The sequence below is a fragment of the Melozone crissalis genome, unplaced genomic scaffold, assembly GCF_028551555.1.
Source record: "Melozone crissalis strain CALT ecotype California unplaced genomic scaffold, PUWL_Pcris_2 ptg000016l_1, whole genome shotgun sequence".
NCBI lineage: Eukaryota > Metazoa > Chordata > Aves > Passeriformes > Passerellidae > Melozone > Melozone crissalis.
Genome location: NW_026535794.1, coordinates 54,849,256 through 54,869,536, shown reverse-complemented (window position 1 = coordinate 54,869,536; position 20,281 = coordinate 54,849,256). Strand labels below are relative to the sequence as shown.

The following is a 20,281-nucleotide window of genomic DNA, read 5'->3' as shown; positions in this document are numbered from 1 at the left end:
ATCATTATAATTAGACCAAGGCCAAAATTAAAACTCTTGTTATCTAATTAATAGAGGAAAGTTTTTAATAGCTGCACACTGGTACAAAATTATAAACAAGAGCTCTTGTAACAAGAAGAGCACTATGATCCTTAAATCAGACTAATAATTGTATCAGAAGCATTAAGGTCCACTTTTAAGACTTTAAAGCAACATTTAGAGTAAAGCTTCTGTGCTGTGTGTACTCTGGCATTAGTGATCCCTAAGTGTCATGTGTCTCAGGAAAAACACAAGGTATGGATTCATTAGTGCACATTTCTTTGCCAGCAGGATCAAGAAATGGCTTTTCTGGACCAGAGGTGCAGATGTCTCCTACAATTAATTATTGTTCCTTACTTTTTTGATGGTGAAACAAACATTCTTTGCCTTTCTTTCCTTTTTTGGAGATTGTAGCATGATTGCTGGGGTACATTTAGAGCAATAAACCAAAGTGATTGTAAAATAAATATTCATCTAGCTATTTACTATGAGGCGGCTTCTGTGTGCCTATTCCCTGCAGCCTCTAGCTAGCCTGATTAGCAAATTGAAATTCTCTTGTGAACCTTTCATCTTGATCTTAATAGGTGTAAGAATATGGGCAATAGTATCATTAGGGAAAATAGTGAAATAGGGGAAAAAAAGTTTAATGAGGGATTTTTTTGGTATGATTTGAAAACACATTGTAGTACCTCAGTCTCAAGGCACAGCAAATCAAGGGACATTGCCACTTAAAATTTAATCTAAAAAAGAAATAAAAATAATTCTATTTTAAGATTCATGAAGCTACAATTAAAAGCTTTGTAAGTTTCTGTAAATCTTGTGTTTTCAGTCACATATGTGTTATTCTAATTAGCAGGAACCATTTCAATTTCATAAGAACTTAAAATTAAGTAAATAAATGAAGGAGACAGTCCTAAAGTTTCTGCTTAACATGAGAAGAATATCTCTATGAAAGAAAGTACCATGGGCAGTGATAGTTTTTCTGACTTTCCAAATTAAATTTTTATAGTTCAGTTTTATTAATAAAATGTGTATAACTAAGTACTGATTTGTTGATTAGTTATATTATGAACATGTGAAAATGAATACCACTGGAAAACCAAAATGTCCAAAGCCACACTAGTATTGAGAAAAGGGAGAAAAGAAGAACTTTCTTTTTCTGCTACAGAGAATTTAATGAGGGGAATAAATACAATTCTAGCTGGAAAAAACCCCAGAGACTGTTTGGGGGGACAATATTCATATTGAGTGAGATGAGCTGATGACATATCAGTTTTTTTGTTGTAAGAGAAAGGAGAGGTAACACAGAAGATTTTAGTAAGCTGAATATGAATAATATAGGTAAGAAACATACATACATAAATAGAGGCTCAAGATCAAAGTAGTGATGAGAGATCAATGATCATGTATCAGCTTGTTTGTTTTGCTTATAAACATCCATCTAAAGGTGGTGGTCGAGGTGGCTGTGAAGAAAATGAGTTTTTTCCCTGAAACTTTTCCAGGGAAATAAGAGCCAGCAGGTAGAAATGGTCAGAGGCTAGCAGGGGACAAAAGGTTGATTCAAAGTAGTTTGCATAAACCAGTCTGTGGATAGCTTGGGATGGAAATATCAGCACATTAGTGACAGCAGATACAACAATGTTAAAAGAAGAAAGACTCAAAGAAGGTTGTCTGTAAGAGACCTTTATTTATGGAAAAAAATTAATACCTCTAGAAGCAATAAGATGAAGGAAGAAAACTTTTTCATAAGAAGACCAAGGGAGAAGGTAATCCTAAATTTCACTGGCATTTACAAAAAAAAAAGAAATCCAATCCTTTTCCAGTAGAGTCTTGTTAATGTATTCCTCACACAAAAACTAAGCTAAGGTACATCTTAGAAGAGCTTTATCCAAGTTTGTAATTGTGCACTATCTTGATTAAAAAAAATTAAAAGCTATAATTTGAATAAATTTTTAGAGCAGTCATTGGAATAATAAGTAATTACAAAGTGTAAATTTTATGTTTATTAGTAGAATTTTTGTGTTTGCTCTCAAACAAATTCATTGTGTATGTCCCAAACTGAAGTCCGTGCAATATCACGATTGGGGGTGGGGGTTTGGGCAGGATTTTTTTCATGTTTTGAAGAAAAGCAGAAAATTGATTTCTAATACTTCTACGGTAGGGCGGAAAAGAGTCTGTGCAAATTAACTTCAAACTAAGGGCAAAATAAAAAGCAAAACAAAGGATCTTACTTTTTCTCTGAACTAGAATTTAGAAAGTAATTACATTCAGAGCAACAATGTTTATGGTGCAGTAAGTACAAAATTTAGACCACTGGCTAAATCAGTACATGACGCCTTTATGAAGCTCTATTATCACCCAAGTCCTACATTAAGGAAGAAAGTAATTCATTTTTAGACTTCTGCCTAGGGCATGTTTGACACAAACCCTATACAGTTTCTTTTAAAAGCCGTCTTTGATTATTAAATAGTTTTGCTTAGAAACTGCACCTTTACCCTTAAAGTGCAAAGGCAAAGCTTTTAACACAGTGATAAAATGTTGTCCTGTACTTTGTACAGTCCTTTAGATAAGAAAAAATAAAGGTTTTAGCTTTTAGAAGAGAGTGTGTTACCAGAACGGTAATTTGCATTTGCAAATTCACAGGATTTTTACTGTTAAATTAAGCCCAACAGCCAGTTTAAACCGTCAGGGAGTGGCAGAGCAGAAAAGTGGTGTAGCAGACACTGTAACTAAATTACAGCAGGTATAAGCCACCCCTTAAGGGAGACACGCAGCAGGGAGGACCACTTGCAGCACAAAGCTGTCAGGGAGATCTCATAGGAAACAGGCAAGTCTGGAAGTACTAGTGCTGGTTGGACAAGAAATAGATGACAAGTTATATGAGTATCTGCAAGGGATGTGTGTATAATTTGTCACTACATGTGTGGTGTATACAGTTATCTTTTGAATAAGAGGATTGGGATTCCTTAGTCCTCTCAAAACTTGAACCCTGAAATTCTGAAGCATTATGTGCCTTTGCCTCTTAGTTAAAGCATATAAACCCTTTTGACAAAGTTCATCTTGCTGGTTTTAAGCATTCTTAGACTTTTCAGTTTTGCATATGAAAAGCTGAAACTTTTGTGTGGCTGTCAGCGAACAGAAGAGCCTGTGTTACAGTGCAAAGTGCAATCTGACCTATAGCACCTTCCAAAAAGCAAATGCTGAGTGTCAGGCCCACAGACATCCAGTGCAGAAGAACAGGTCCTGACAGTATTAGCTACTAAAGATGCATACACAATTCCTTGCCTCAATTCATCCCCTCCAGTGTTGTGGGCCCTCTCTGGGATGGATTTGTAGGTGAGCAAAAGAAGAGGAGAGGGCTTCTGGGCCTGCAGCTGTCATAGCAACTACTCCAGATATTTTTTTAGGGAGGCCATTAGGAAATACAGGAAAAACCCCTTTGATCACCAAGGGATTTTGCAGACTAGGCCACTTGCTGTGCACTAGAATTACAATTTATTATGTGTTTTGCAAAAACAATAGTCTTTAATCATGCATAATTCACTGCAGAACAGAATGTTTTTAAGCACAGAAAGCAATTGAAGGCCTGGACATAACCTGAAGTTTAAAAATGTCCAATTTCTAGTATGTTTTTTCAAGGAAACCTACCTTTCCTTAAGTCATCGTTTAAATGATTTATTTAGTCTTCTTGTAGACTAGAAATTTGGAGAGCATCTAATCTGTCTGCTTATAGAGAAAGTTGTTGTTCATTTCCCACCTGGCAGAGAGAGACACGCTGGGGGCTAACTACAGGTCCTTGTGCTGCCCAAGGGAGGGGGCAGCAGTTTATGATAATTCACTTTTTATAGTCCTTGCCTGTGTGTTTGCAAAGCTGTTTTAAATTCACTGCTAAGAGTATGCCCAGCCATGTGAGTGACTATGTTGATGTTTACTGCTGTGCAGGTCTCAGTGATACCTTGCAGCAATGAGTTCAACAGATTTTCCACCACCCACTGTTTGGAAAAATATAATTTATTATTATTAGATTTATGACTTTTTCCCATTTCAGTGGAGACACCTTTTCTCCTCAGATGAGTTAGGGTGAATCGCTTCTGATCTACATTTTCTCTCTGCTGTTTATTTTCTTGTATCCTTTGATCATGCTCATTCTTAGTCACACTTTTCTGTAAGCACTTCCAGTTCTTTCAATCAGTTTATCATTTTTACTACACATTTTTCTGATATATATTTCTTAGATGGGCTGACCAGAAATGAACAAAGTACTCCAGATGAGGCCGAATTATTGATATACACAACAAATAAAATCCTGGCTCTGTTGAAGTTGCTGTGAATTCGCTGTCATTGAAGGGCTGAGGTTTCTCCTAGCACTGTCACACTTCCCACATTATTTTTCCTCCCGTTTTTCATACATTCAATTTCAGAATCTGGCAACTTAGACTTAATCTGGAATCCTACAGATTCCGTTAAATCCATTAAATTGCTGTTAGTCCTCAGATCAGGAGTTTTTCCCTGTGGACATGAATAGTTTCCTCCCCAAATTTTGATGAAAAAGGTCAAATTTTGTCCTGATTCACGTTTGTTATGGATGTTAGAAACTAATCTTGATGTTAGTTTTGAGTAGCTGAAACTGAGAGAAGCAGCACAGACTGAAACAATGCTGTTTGTGTTCACAATGACCTTTAGCTGCAAAACCCGCTAAAATACATTATTTAGTATTTGAAAGCAAACAAATTTTTTGCCTCAGTAAATGACTGTCCATAGTACACTATGAGTATGAGGCAAAGCAACTCTGAGTTTTTTACAGTGCCTGCAAAAGAAATCTGTTGGTTTTTGTTTCCTCTCCAGAAACATCTAAGAAATGTTCAGGTTGTTGCTGCCTAATAAATACAGTAAATGAAATGTTAATAAATTGCCAGCAATTTAGCCTGACAATAACATGGATTGACCAAATTGATTAAATTGATTATGTTTCATGTATTTACAATATGTAGACACAAGCCTAATTTATTTTCTGAAGAGTTCAAGGTAGGTATCACTGGTATAAAAAAAGGCAAAAACAAAACAATGGAGTAATGTTTGTGGTTGCTATCTGCAATAATCTAATGCTGACAGAGAGCAGTATTTTATTTAGTAATTAACAGTGTAAAGGGAAGAGAAGCTGTCATGTTGGTTCTTAAGCTGGGGAATGTGATGAAAGATGATATCTGCGATCTCATCCTTTCCACTTGTTTAGGATTGTCAGAATGAGAAATGTCAGCATTATGAAAGCTCAGCTCTGCTCTTGATATGATAAAACCCTTCAAAAGCCAGTCTTTCTTTCCCTCTCCCCCTCCTTTCTCCCTCTCCTGCTTGCACTTGCTTTTTTTATTTATCCTGTTTTGTTAGATGGCAGAAATATAATTCTTTTCTTTCTTCCTATTATAAGCCTCCATTTTTGTTTTATTATATGTTTCACAACCCCTAATGCCCCACTGAAAATTACCTTGTTAAATGACAGTGTTTCAAAGCCATGAATCCTTTCCACCATTCCCTCAGAGGTTTGAAACAGTCAACAGACTGTAAAGAATAAATAATAAAAAAGTATTGATTATTTTGATGACTGTGAGATTCAATTAAGTATTAATTTTGCCCTCCAGTGGACCTATCAAGGTATTCAAAAGGGAGGATTCGGCTCAACTAAATGCGTGCTGAGTGCTTCAGCCTTAAATAGGGAGAAAATGTGTTTACCTACAGTATTTGAAGAGGAGTGCATTGATGCACAGAGTCCAATATTTAAGTGCTGTGCAAATTGAGCCCTGGTGACAGTGACATTGTTTTCGGCAGTATGAGTATTGACTAAAGAAGAGCATTTGATGACAGCTTAAACTATTTGTATTGATTAACATTTTCATAGATTATCATGTGTCATATCAAATTCACTTTTCAGACATGAATACATTAAAAAACCCACAGGCAAACATCGACCAATGTGAGGACGGGACAGAGGGAACATGCTAGCCAACCTACTTGCTCGCTGGTCACCTGTTCTCTGCATAAGAACCATTTAGGCATGAACTTTGCAATAAATAGCTGCTAGAGAGATCAACAAGGTCACTTGCTCTTTTTCTCTTTCTTAGTGTTTTTTACTCTGGTTTCTGCGCTGTCATGATATTATGCTTATTATTTTGCAAATGGAATAACTGAGTGTGCTTGGAAATAATACCTGACCCCCAAATATCCTCAATGAGCAGAAGATAAAACAGATTCTGATCATCAAGAAAAAAATTAGATGTGTACATATGTGTAATGTTGTATGGGGCATATAATGGTGCAAACACAAGAATAATTGCAAACTGTATGTGTAAGTATCTTCCCTAATTTTATCTTCTAGAAAATGTTTTCTGTGGTTTTTATTTTCAAAAGAAACATCAGTGTTTGTGTCTTTACGGACTTTTGGAGCATAGTATCCCAGTGACAGGAAGAGTTAGAAGAAAATTGTATCTCTTTTAAAAGTATGTAATGAAATGGCTATTTGATGCTGTGTATTTTCATAGAAATGCTGTAATGCTAGAAACTGTGCATTTGATTTTGTTAATGTTATACAGCTGAGGATGCCTCTTTAAATCACTATGGAGCACTCACAGGGGGCTCCTCTTCTGTGGTATCGGAGCATATAGGAATTTCTTCTCTTACTATGCTAAGGGCAGGGTGAGGTGTAAAAACATACACACACAAAAAAGCACATCCCACAATTAAAGCTGTGTTGGTTATGTTGCTTTCATAGAAGTTTTTCTCCAAAGCATCCTGAATCTCTCACATGCTAGTTGAGCTTTAATAGGGTGGGGAGTAATGGAAAACTCATTGGATCTGTAATAGCTCTTCACTTGACTGCAGCCAGCAATAACAGCAGGAGCAGCCAGAGATAAGAGAGAGAGAGAGAGAGTGTGTGTGTATGTGTGTGTGTGTGAGAGAGAGAGGGAGTGGAAGAGAGAGTATACGCACACCAAAGCTGCCACTTTTTTTTCCCCCCTCACTCTTTTTTTCCCCCATCCTAGGATCCAATGATAGCTGGACAAGTCAGTAAGCCCTTGCTGTCACTGCGGAGTGAAATGAATGCAGAGTTGAGAGGTGAGGACAAGGCAGCTACTTCAGACAACGAGCTGAATGAGCCCTTGCTTGCGCCTGTGGAATCAAATGACAGCGAGGACACTCCCAGCAAGCTCTTCGGTAAGTCTGTCTAGGTATTTCATTTCACTGCTACCATGTTGTCCGGAAGAGCAATCTTCCCCTGTTCTTTTTTTTTTTTTTTTTTTTTTTTTTCTTCGCTCAATTTTCTTGTAAGTAGGAAAGAGTAGCTTGGAGCATGCAGGCACAGAGTCCTCTGCTCCTATTGCAACTGGTTACCAGAATGACAGCATCAGTCCTGAAAACTTTCGTTAACAATGGACGTATTTATTGCAAGTTGCAGATGTTTTATGAATATTTTGAACCATGGACTCTAACATAAAATTGTGTCTGAGTGTGTGTGTGTGTGTGTATCATTTTCTTGGAGTACTTTAACAATTATTGTGGTAGGTGCTGGTGTGTTGCACATGCTACCGGCTTTTTCCGAGGCTTGATTAAACTGAAAAGTTGAAATTTTTTAATGGTAAAAATAAATCTGACTGAAGAGAACTGAAAGATTCTTGTAGAAAACACTTCATACTGCGTAAACAAAGCCTAGCAAGCGTATTGCACGTGCAGCTAATGTTTTTGGAATTTAAATTAGAAATTAAATATTCCTCCTCAAGCCTGTGGAAAGAGAGATTTCCTTTTGATTTTTTATTCATTTTGGAATAGTCTAAATTGTGCCAGATAAGTGTAACATTTCACAATCAAAACAAAAGCAGTGAGAGTGGCACTCCAACACAGACATCTGTCATTCAAACGGATGACACCCTGTAAGCCAACTCAAGCAACTCTGATCTCTAATCAGAAAAGGGAGCAGAGCTGTTGAGGCGCGTGCTTGAGTGATAGATGTTGATAGGTGTCTGAGCTGTAGCAGCACTGTATGCTACATTGTGACATTTGGGGTTTAGAAGGACTACACTCCTGAAGAAGTCCCTTTTAATTATTTCTATTTGTGACCTGAGACAAACCTTAATAAAACGGAGCACTTACTTATTTTTTATTATTCTATCGGTGTAAGTCAAAAGGAAAAAGGTCTTGCTTAAAGGGAATGCAGCTCTAAGGGAGAGGGGGTGAGAGCCCATTTTCTAAGATTCAACTTTTGATTTCATAATCTGTAAGGAAATCTGTAGCAGTGTTCAGATTTCAGTATTTTACCTACAATAAGAGCTGCAAGATTTTTTAAAAACAAAAGAACACGTGCAATTGTATATTGTAATATTCTTTACACATTACTGAAACATACAGCACAGAATGTTTCAATAAATAACTTCACTACAGATGCAGGAAAAATAATAATTAAACACCCCCTAAAATTTAATTTCTGGATTGTAGTAATGACTGTTACTGAATATCACATCCATTTTTAAGCACCCTCTTAGTAATCTTTGTTTCCATGGAAAACATAATTTCCATTAACAGTTTGAATGTTCAAAAAGCATATAATCATTATTTTTGCCCATTTTATCCAGGAAAGAATTATAATGTATAAAATTCAAAAGGCTATCTAGAGTAATATAAATATCTTCAGCTGTGTTTATATGTTTTATTTGCTCAAATGTTTAGGCTCCCTCTATTAAATACAGCCAGGCATATAGAAAGCAAAAAATGAGCTTTTAATTTCAGGATAGTGAAATGTCTGTTTGTTTTTCGATCAGGCAAGTATTCTAATAAAAGGCAGGATATTTTTTGAGCTCTTGTCATTTGGATGTTCTACAGTGGTAGTGAAATATACACAGACACTTTCATTAGAGTTGTCGTGTGTGATATAGAAATGATGTGTAACCATATCTTGCTCCTTTCTGGGCTGAAAATATAATTTATCTCACTAAAAGCACAAGTGAAAAAGCTAAAAATTCATATATTGTGCTTTTTCTATTGGTGAGTGTAAGATGTTTGCTAGTCTGATCCTTATACTGCTAAAAAGATGTCCCCAAGTAAACAAAAGTAGGTGAAACAGTCCAGCTGCTTCGGTATGAACTTCTTAACCATTTATTGAGGTTTTGCTAGAATTATGACAGATGCTACAGATCTATTAGGAACAGTATTTGTCAATTAATTTTAGTAACTTTATTAACAAAAAAAAATATAGTGGGGGAATTTTGATACCTTTGAGGATCAAATTGAGACAATGTAAAATAAAGATGATTAGATGTTATATCACAGTGCATCCCTTAAGATAGATTTGCAGTAAACAGTAAAAATTATCAAGTGCAGTTGTGTTAAAGCTCTGATACATAAATATGGAACATCACCACCCTATAGTTTTTTCTTTGTTTAATGCTATGAATAGCATGTTAGGAATGCATACTTTGTACTTTTCTTTGCAGTGTCTGAAGTTAAATTATTGTAAACACATTGACAGGTGTTGGCATAGAGAATGACAACTTTCTCCTTCAACCCCTTTTCATGCATTGGGTGATAATAAATATCTTTTTAAAATATAACAATTAATACATGTTGTATGAAAATTTTCCCCAAATCTCTTAAGCAGGTGAGGGAGGAGCATTTTAGAAAGTCAAGAGGAGACAGGTCCCCAGAGAACAAAGTTTTTCTACACTGCTGCTTTTCATTTTTTTTAAGGATTTGTGAAAAGCATGTACTAGTTTAGTTGGAACGAATGACCAGTATTTGTGTGTTTTGTTGATGTTAGCAATATTTCATGCGTCCTATTTTCATATAGATGAACAGACTTGAACGATGAGATGCGAAGAGCTTTCTTTTCTTTAACCAGACACATTCTGCTTCTCTTGATGGAAAAGTTTATTTCTCCAAAGGCCTGCCTTTCTCACCTTTACCTTTTCCTAAAATTTACCTGCTTCTTCTCAAATTTCCTTGTTCTGGTATTTCACTGCATGCCATGGAAACAGTGGGTATTTGTTACCAGTCAAAATGGTACCTTTCCAGTAACAGTCCCTGCGGCCAGTGAGGAAAGGGCAGGAGCACAGCTAATTGTATTTATTTTTTAAGAGAGGCACTAAACTTTTTTTTCTCTTATTGTTGCTTTGCTATCAGTAACAAAGTGGATGAATGCTGCAGCATTCTAAGTCTCAGAAATACCAGCATTAAGTAAAAGTTCCTGACAACTTGAAATAGCTTCCACCTGAAATTGGTGTACAGGTGTCTGGGAAGATGCACTTTGCCACTGTGTTGCAGCTGTTCCCTGTGGGTGAGGACAGGAGTTGCTGTGATTAGAGGGGTTGCTGTTGTTTGCTGGCTTGTTTTCTCCTGGTGGTGGTGATTTTTTTTCTTTTTTTTCATTTTTAGAATTTGTTTCTCTTTGAAAGAAAATGCTGTCCTGTCGTCCAGGAGTCTGTAATCCTCTACTTGTGCGTTTATAGCAGTGGACTCTTTTCAATTTGCGTACTTCATGCTAAAGACTTTTGATACTGAAACCAGAAAAAAGTAGAGAAAGTCATCAAAAATTAGGTGCAAAATGTTGGTAAAGGAATTTGTCCTGAAACTCATTACCTCAAAAATACAGTTTTGAAATGTAGGTTAGCACAGTTACAGTTTTTGTTCCAGAAATCCCAGTATGAGATTCTGAAGTTGCTTTGTAAGAGATATTGTGGTGAGCTATTTATTTTAAAAATATTTGTGAAGTAATAGCTGCTATTTTAACCATAGAATCTAATTAAGTAACATAGAAATTGAGTAAGACTCTTGACTTTTCTGGCAGTGTCATTTTCAGATCAACTTGCCTTACTCTGCAATATCCTTCAAAATACTAGCCCAGGCCAAATGCCACCAGTCTTCCCAGAGAAAGCTTTTCTTAATGTTAAGTAGCAATTTCACTTGAATACACATATTGGTATTTGATAGTAACTTAACTAATCCCACTTGTCATTTTTTACTGTATTTTCAAACAATTCTAGTATAAATTATGAAGTATTGCTCTGAAAAAAAAATCTTAGAAGGAAAAAAGCACCCATCATGTTTAGCTGTGTGATAAATTGTTGAGATTCAAAAGTTGGTATAGACACGAAGGGTATGTTGTATATAAAATTCTCAGTAGGGTAAAAAAATCCCAGGAATGAAGTGGCTGATCCAAGCATCAAAACCCCCTGTGGACTGAGGCTGACTTTCCTGGAGTTAGATCTAGTCCTTAATTAATGCTTAATTGAAGACAATTTGTGACATAATTAGATGACGGGGGAAAAAAGCTGGGAGTGCATGCACTCACATATTAAGGTAATTTTACTGTATGATAAAAAGTTATTCTTTGAGATTCAGTCTGTAGTTCTATGAATCAAAAAATAAATAAAGCTGTAAGTACGTAGCGAGGGCAATACCAAGCCTCTAATTTTGTAGCAGAAGTGTTTCCTATTTAATTATTTCAGGACGGAAAATAAAAAAATTGACTGCTAATCTTTGGGTTTTTTTTCCTTTGCTGGCAAGGTTTTGTTCCAGTGAAATGAAATCTTAAGTTTCTTGTGCTGGATCTGATGACTGTGGTTTTCTTTGGTTCATTAGTGGGCTTTTGATCTTTTCATAATGCTGTGTATGCTTGAAATATGGAGTGGGGATATGGGAGTTAAATGAATCTGCACGCATTTAAAAAAACAAGTTTTTACTTTCAAACCTCTGCATTGGCTTTGGTATTTTATTTTCCTTTCCCACATTGTTACCTGTGTTTCAGAACTGTGTGCATCCTTCTATATAACCACACACGTATATGCTGCCGAGAAACAAGGTAGAAATTGTTTTTGGCTGATTATGTTTTGCTCGTAGATCCCTTGTACTAGTCTTTAAAGAAACATGTTATATTTTTTTTTTTTAATTGGAGTTGCTTTGATTAGAATTTATGGGACTGGAATAATTTCAGTTACAAAGGATAAAGGACTAAATTGTCTTTTACCTCTTGAGACAGTGGTCTCTGCAGGTCAGAGCAGAGGTCATTGCCAGGTTGCTGTGAGGAAGCTGACATTATCATCCTTAACAGTATATCTAGCCTGTGGGGGCCTTCAGACTATGAGCTTTCCTTTCATCAGTCTATTTAAGGATGATTCTCAGTGGTTTGGTTATATCCTCAAATTTTAAAGGCCTATAAGATCTCTGCCCATCAGGAACACTTTGCTAAGGTTTGGTAATTTCAGTGGAAGAAGGCAATGTGTATTTGTTGCTCTTGATGCATTTTAAAGTGCTAGTGAATATTTCTGTTCTGATAGGGAGGTTCTTCCTATATTCCTTCCTCCTTTTAGAGGCCTCAGAAATGTTTGGTCTGCATGTAAAGATTCTTCTCTCTTCACATAATTTTATTCCTTAATTTCCACATCGTGGGTGCTTTGTTCTAAGACACTATCAGTTATCCATGCCATAGAACTGATCCTGTTAGTGCTTGAATGTGTGATACTTTCCTTAAAGCAAATAATCTGTGGATTAGGAGCCCTGTTTAATTACAAAGACTGTGTCAATGAGAAACATTAATGGGTGGCATGTTTACAGGACTGAGTCATTATACAGTCTTGCAAATTCACTTTGTAAAATTTATTGATGTCTTGCTTAAACAATGAGTAAGTTTTCAAAGAACCCAGAGATTTGGCTATGTGATTGATTGTTATTTCTGAAGGATATATTTTATATGAGCATTTTTAAATAGGTATTTGCAAACAGGGAGTTGAATTACTCAGAATAATGCTGCTGTCTGATTTCTTGGCAGAATTCTTACTCTGTCAGTGGGACATGTACTTGTGAATGGGGAGTAAAAGCCCATTAAAACCAAAACAGATGTTATGACTATTTAAACACAAGGCATGATGGAATGGTAAGGTAGAAAATCCATCCTCAGCTTAGCTTTCCTGCTGTGCTGAGGTATTGCAGGTAGCTCAGGCTGTGGTGGTACTGGTGCTAGCACGTATGTTCCAGCTCTGGGGAGACCAGAGTTTTGGTCACTTAGCCTTTGATGAAAGCAATATTGGGCTGATGAAGGACAGGTATTGCAGCCCCACTAATAAATCGCCCTGCTTGTATGGAAATAAAGAGGAGACTTGTAGCTGTCCCTGAATTGTGACAAAGACAGACCATTTAAATAAAAAAACAAAGAAAAAACTTATACTCAAATAAGTTTAAGTTAATAGTGGTTTTTTTTTTTAAAGTGTATGCGTTTTTTAATGAGTCTTGAAGTCTCATTTTCTGTATTTATACATAGAACAACTAACATTAGAGAGGGAAGGAAAAGCCAATTAAATCCTAGTATGTAACTGGTATGACTGAATGACAAAAGGTTAATTTTTAATTAATCTTTCTTCTCTCTGAAGTTATAAAAATAGCAACAAACTTGTTTAAAAGCAACATAAATGGCTGGCTGTTTCAAAGGGGACGTGCTGGCTACTAGACAATAAACAGGTAATTTGTGAAAGAACTGTTAGATTCTTTGATTGAGATCCTTGCCAGTTTCTGTTTTGAGATTAATAATAGATCAGACACTTGCACATTTAAAAAGGAAGCAAATGTTAAAAGGAAGGATAAAGGTATGTTTCGATTGGACTTTGCATGATTAATCAAGTTCTCCGTAGGAATGTGCAGGTGAGGCAGATGGCAGCAAAGTTAGATTTGCCCAAATGTACACATGGCTCCACTTAACACCTCTCTGGATTTCCTTATGCTAAACAAAGAGGCAGCAAGTGCTTATACCAAACTGGCACCCTGTCAGGGCAATCTGTATAAAGTTTCCTGCTGTCAGGTTAATAAATTTTTTAAAAATATCTAAAGGCAGAGGTAGCTGTAGGAAGCTCATAGTAACAGTTGCCATTCTCCTGTGGATCATTTTTCTCTTTAATATCCTGTGTAGCACTTGGTTTTCCTTGTGTTGTCTTCCTAGGTTTTTTTTCCCTTGTCATTTGTAGGTTCTTCTTTGTTCTAATTCTTTTTCTTTGTGAAACTGTTTTTCTGCTGGATCCAACATCTGTGGTCCCTTTTTGGGGGGAGAGATGGTCAAAGGATGGGAACATCAGCTTTTTGGATTTTTATACTTTGATTTAATTGCATATTCATTATATTAAGGTTTCTTCCACAAATGGTTTGTTTTCTGACTTTTTACATGACTACCACTAGTACTACCAATAGTACTTACAAAATAACATTATTTTGTGAGTTACAAAAATATTTCTAACAAACTCAGAGGTAGCAGCTACATTTGAATGATAAAATGAGAAAATTAATGCTAAACAGGGACAAAACCAGTATAAAATTAAATGTGTCATAATTTGCAGGTTTCAACAGGAATATTATTTTTTCATGTAAATATCTTGGTATTTTTAAACCACAAAGCTTGCTTTTCTCTTTTTCCACCATCTAAAAATCAAAATCAATATCAGTATGAAACAAAGAAAGATTTGTATTGTGACATGTCCTGCTTTATGTTGTGATACTGCTTTGATGCTCTCAGAAGCCCTTTTATTTTGAAAGCAGATGTAATCTGAAGAAGAATAGTACCTCATCCTGTCTGGCTAGGTAGAATGTGCTGTTTTCAGAGAGATTAAAATTGGGTTTGTTCTCTAGATTTCAGGGATATCTACATCTACCAAATCAATGAACAATGCACACCCCTCTATTCCAAAGCAAGTTTTTTAAACACTAAATTACTACTTGTCTATGCCTAAAAGAAATTTGGATTTTTGGTTTTATTTTAGAAATTACAAAAAAAGAAGAATATACAATATTAGGAAAGAAATATATAAATAAAGAAATATATAAATACACAAGAAAGAATAGACAATATTAGGAAAGTGGGAGTTTTTTTTTTCTTCTCAAATGTCCTTTTTTTCAGGAAGGTAAACCGTCATTTTAATTTCTGGACAGTTTGATGTTTTCTTACGGAAATGTTACATTTCACAAAACAGAGTAATCACCCTACTTGAAATGGATTACAAAAGTTAAATATATATTTGTAATATATATATATATAACAAATGCAGTATATATACATTAACAGCTAGTGTGACTGAAATACGACATTCATTATTTTAATGCAAAAAAAAAACAACTCAGAGTCCTAAAACAATTTCACCTTACACTGAAGATTTGAATGTTACACAAATAAGTAATAAAGATTTTTGCGTTAGGAACTGCATTTTCTACAGCTATTTATCATTAGATTCCTTCTTTCAAGACTAGCATGGAGTTTACAGGATGGCAGTAACACTCACTTTTAAAATACTGGCTTTTAGGAACATCTTTGTGCTTTTCAGTTCAGATAGTGGTGGTAAAATTTGGTGACCATTTGAGATTCTATTAAATAATTTTCATTTTCTAGCTCAGTCTCCTATCTGTCACAGTCCTACATTTTAAAATCTTGGGTTTAAGTTGTTGAATATAGAATTACTAGCAGTCAGTTGCTTTCCAGAAGACTTTGAAGGAAGTCTTCTCCCAGAGTACATTGGACACACAGCCTAGCTTGTTATTATCGCCACAAACACCAAGGCTTGTAAAGCAGAACACTGGTAAAAGCAAAAGTGCCATCTTTCCTGTCTTCCCTTCTTCCTCACAGCCAGGCTTGCAGCTGTTCCACTCTCTTCTGCTCCTTGGTGTGTGTGCACAGCTGGAAACACATCCAGCTGTGTCATGGGCAGTTGCAAAACACATTTTGCTTCCATCTGTCAAGATCTTTAGGCTTCTTTGATTTGTTTGAAGCTTAGTGTTTGGAGGAGTTTGTTCCTTGAAGAGGATGATCAAAAACCTCTGTTTAATCAAGAAGCCGGAATTAAGCTTTTCAGTTAACATACCTTAATGCATACCTTAATGTATTGCACTATTAAGCGTGTGTAATTATTTCTTGAGATAGAGCAGTGTTAACTGGAGAGGAAGAAAAATCATTTGAATTCGGTCTAATCTCTTGAGCAAATACTATATGGAGTAGCTTTTTTATTTTCTTTTGCATACAGTTAGGATTTATTCACATGGTGTAGAGATGTTCTGTTTCCTCAGTGATTTGAATAAACATGAGGCCAGATTCTGACAGGTCTCGGGTGACTGTCCATCACAGAAGACCATAGACTTCAACAGGATATTCATCCTAGCAATACCTGCAAGCCAGTTTGGGCCCTCCACTTCCATCACTCCTCTACAGCGGTTTCTTGTGTTGTGGAGCTAAAATCAGCCAAGGAAACATACTGACAGGAAGGAGCAATCACTCTATAATCATGCTGCATTCATATTTAACAAACGATGAATTATGGAACCAGTCCTGGGGTTACTTTAGGTTTCTGCTTTGCTGTGCAGGTGTATTCCATGAGCATTGCTAAGGCTCTGCAACTCCACCTCTGCTGCCATGGGAAGGTCAGTGGTGGAATGTATGTAAAGCTTCCATTAAGGTGGGAAAGTTGTTAAATAGAGAGAGTTATCATAAATAAAAAAAAAAAAATAAGGAACATAAATGGTAATTATTACTAAAACAAAAACAACTAGAGAAATCAGGAGAAATTAAAGGGAGAGGAAGGAAATTAGGTAGATATATTTGGGCTCAACTGTGATTTATATTTCTCCTCCTTTCTTGTACTTCCTTGCCTGAAGTCATAAATGTTTGGACTGCGAGTCACAAATATTGATGAAGGAAAAATGGAATTTATAGCTAAAAGAAAAAAGGAAATGAAAACATATACAAAAATTTTGCTACTAATTGAATATACTCTACTGTCATGAGCACAATAAACTTAGTGACAATATCCAGCAAGCAAAGCATCTGCATAGGTTGAGTTGATGTGGTTTTTTCTTCCTGGTATGAAGACCGTGAGGGAAAACTCTTGTGTGGCTGTCTTGCTGGGATTTGATGCATTGTTTGCAGAGTCTTCTCATTTTAGCTGTGTGGATATAGCACAGTGAACCTTCTCATAACAGTTGCTGACAAGAAAAAAAAATCTTTCAATCAGCTGGTCCGGCTTGCTCCCACTCTCCCTAGCCCCCACACCCCTTTGCTTTTATGAAGCAATGAATAAAAGAGGGACCAGATGATGCAAAGGTTTGCTCAGATGAGATGTGCTAGCCAGTGAGCAGCTTTGGATTTGCGGGACTCTGGCGTGTGACCGTGGACTTCAAAGGGGTTGAGTTTGGGGGTCAGGCCTTTCTCCTATTGCCATTGTCTCATTTGTGTAAAATGATGCTGGTGTGTTTTGAATAGCGCTTTAAAAATTTCAGGCTTGCTTGTGTTGGCAGACCCTGACTGGTATAAAGGCTGATGTGCTAGAATACAGGGTGCATTCTCTCTCCCAGCTGTGGTAGCTGGGCTGTCTGGGGCTCTACTGGAAGGGAGATGAAGGAGGGTTTTACTTTATACTCTACCTGAAAACTCAGGCATGAAACATTCATCATAAGGAGAAAAATCAGGCCCATTCTTGCAAAAAGAAAAAAGTATCTCTAGGGTCTGGTCATGTTTTTAGTTATTTATTTTTAATAAAACATTCTTCTGGTTTTGTATCCTTTTCTGTGGGTTCATATAATTGTGGTATTTCAAACCAGCTTAAAACAGTTGACAAAAAAAAAAAGGGTTCCCTAAAAGACAGTGTACTGCTAACTGTTTTATTTTGTTTATATCTGATATTTCTTATGGTATTCAGATGGTTGTAATAGACTAGCACAAGAGCTGCATGTCTTGTCATCTGTACTATATCAATACATTTTTATAATGATACAATAACCTGAACCCTGTAACAGTTTATGATCCATTTGAGAATTCTTATGGATTCTCAGAGTGACGGAGGCCTGAAAAAAGAACTTGACTGCTTTCACAAAACTGGTGCTGTGACAGGAAAAACTAGTGTGCCTGTGATTTAGTTGCTAAGGAATCATATTGATCTGATTCGTCATTAAACTTTTAAGTTGGAAAAAAAAAAAGAAAAAAAGTCAAGCTGCTTGAAGGTGGAAAAACAGTGATGTGATTGTGAGGATCTGCAATACAGGTAAACTGTGCCATACTGCTACTAATATTGATTTGTTATGATTAATAAATATGATTTTATGCATTACCCATGTACTTTATCTATAATACTTCTTTTTTTAGAGCAGAAGAAAATTGCCTCTTGCTCTTTATTTTTCATTGACTATTTTTAGTCAATGATAAATAAAGAACTTTAACAGCAGTCTGATTACAGGAAAGACAGGACTTTAAAACAGAAACGTAGCAGTAATGAATAACCATGCAGCATGCCATGCACACGCAGCCATTTTAACATTTGTAATGGTGCTAATTTCCTGGCTTTTTAAAATATGCTTCCACATGAGCTCTCAAAAGACATAAAAGCTTGGCATGTAAAGTAAATTGTTTGTCACTTACTGACGACCTGCCATATTTATTGTCAGGAGAAATGGACATTAGTTGGAAAAGCAGTTGTTAAAGGCCAAACAATTTTTAAAGATGGCAAAGATGTGCAAGGGCTTTCCTTTTTCTAACAATGAGCCACCCCTTCAGACATCAAAAGACAAGATAATAAGACACTTCAAGCACAATTCAAGATTATATTCAACATCTAAAGGCTCATCTCCTGTCAGTTTGCATTTACTCTCCCAGGGATGTGATGCTTCTATCATCATTCTGTCAAGAGGAGTCTGGCAGAAACGATGAGGGCCCCTCATTTCACACACTTAGTGTTTTTTATCAAATAGCCCATGCTCATTCTCATTCAGCCAAAATGGAGGGATAATTTGAAGAAGGTCATGCACAAGTACAAAAATCTTGTGCTGATTTGTGTGATTAGAAGGCATTAAAATTGCACGTTTATGTTAGTTTCTGAGATGTTTTGTCAGTTTATTTAGTAAGACGCTGTTGAAGTATTAAAAATATTTTTTAAAGCAAAAAAGTAGGTTTGCTTAAAACAACACACACTCTATTATTAAGCAAATATTTTCAAGAGGGATCTATTCTAAATGGCATTATTTTAATATACCTTCAAATGCATTCACCCCCCCTTTCCTCTTTGAGAGTGGAATATTCAGGAGCTCTAGGGGTAAAACATTGGCCCGCTCATACTCATCACAATTTCACTCACTGGTCATTTAATTCTTGGAATTTTTATTTGGATAAAGATTTAGGATGCTGAATTCAGCATATCAATATAAAGGGAATAATTTTAACACCTGGATCTCAGCACTTATCATCTTGGCATTACACACTTCTTTTTGCGAACAAGGAATGGAAGGATCTGGCCAGGTACAGAAATGGAGGATGGAGTAAAACAATTTTCCTCATTTCTGAATGCTTTGATTTAGGCACCGAAAATGAAAAGACCGGATAGTGCTGTCAGTGTGTCTTGTACATGAAACTGGCTCCAATATACAAACCATACATGGACCATGTAACATAGAGGAGCCAGGCCTCTCTGTCTCCCACTGAAACCAATGGGATATAAGGCAGTTTAACCCCTCTTAAAATGGAGCCACAGCTGAGGGACTTGGCTGGAGCTGCTCTCAGTCTTGAATCAGGAATTTATCAGCTATGATAGGAAGGAACTGTGAAGGAATGTGCATTTGGCCTTGTGGAAAAAAAAACCAACTCTGCTCTGTAGCTTGCCTTTGCTCAACACAATAAAAAAAAAGGAAACCTGCACTCACGGTGCATTCTAAAGGGTTTTCACTGGACAAGAAACCTCAAGGGAATTAGGAAGCTGTGAACAAATTGTCAAAAAGACAGATGGAATTGCTGACTGACCTACTGGTAAGAAACACTAACAACTTCCACCTCAGTGGTATGGTATTTATGCTGCAATGGAGAGTGACTTCTCAAAGGAATCTGCTCTTCTACACATATAAATGCCTTCATGTATGTATCAATGTAGTGTGCGGTATTTCTAGGGAAATTATAAGGTGCATTTAAGCAGCTATGGATGTTTAATCTGACTGTTATGCCCAGAATAAAAAACATTTTTTACTCTCACTGAAATACATTTTTGCTTTATTCATAAGGCCTATCTATATTCAGAAGTTTGTATTCTTTCTGCTGAATTATTCTGGAGGAGAACTTCTGGCGGTTTCCACATCAGTGTGATCCTCTGCATATCCACATTTTGGTCTGCTCCACACTGTCCAGTGGAAAACCAACATCCTCTGAAACCGTGCAGGCAGACAAGGAGATTAATTCTCAAAATATTAAAGAGTGAATAAGACTGAAGGGCAAATATGACCAAAAGCC

General features: G+C 36.3%; 1 protein-coding gene across 2 annotated transcripts in view; it reads left to right on the top strand.

Annotated features, from left to right (window-relative positions):
* POU6F2 (POU class 6 homeobox 2) overlaps positions 1–20,281 on the top strand; it is a 309,033-nt gene that overhangs the window by 52,984 nt on the left and 235,768 nt on the right. The window contains exons 1-2 of one of the 2 annotated variants that reach the window (XM_054274175.1): positions 3,901–3,912; positions 7,053–7,224. In XM_054274175.1, the coding sequence (XP_054130150.1) occupies positions 7,059–7,224 (166 nt within the window). In that variant the 5' untranslated portion in view covers positions 3,901–3,912; positions 7,053–7,058. Of the gene's footprint in view, positions 1–3,900; positions 3,913–7,052; positions 7,225–20,281 lie in introns of those variants that run through there. The other variant, XM_054274174.1, reaches the window with a different exon arrangement.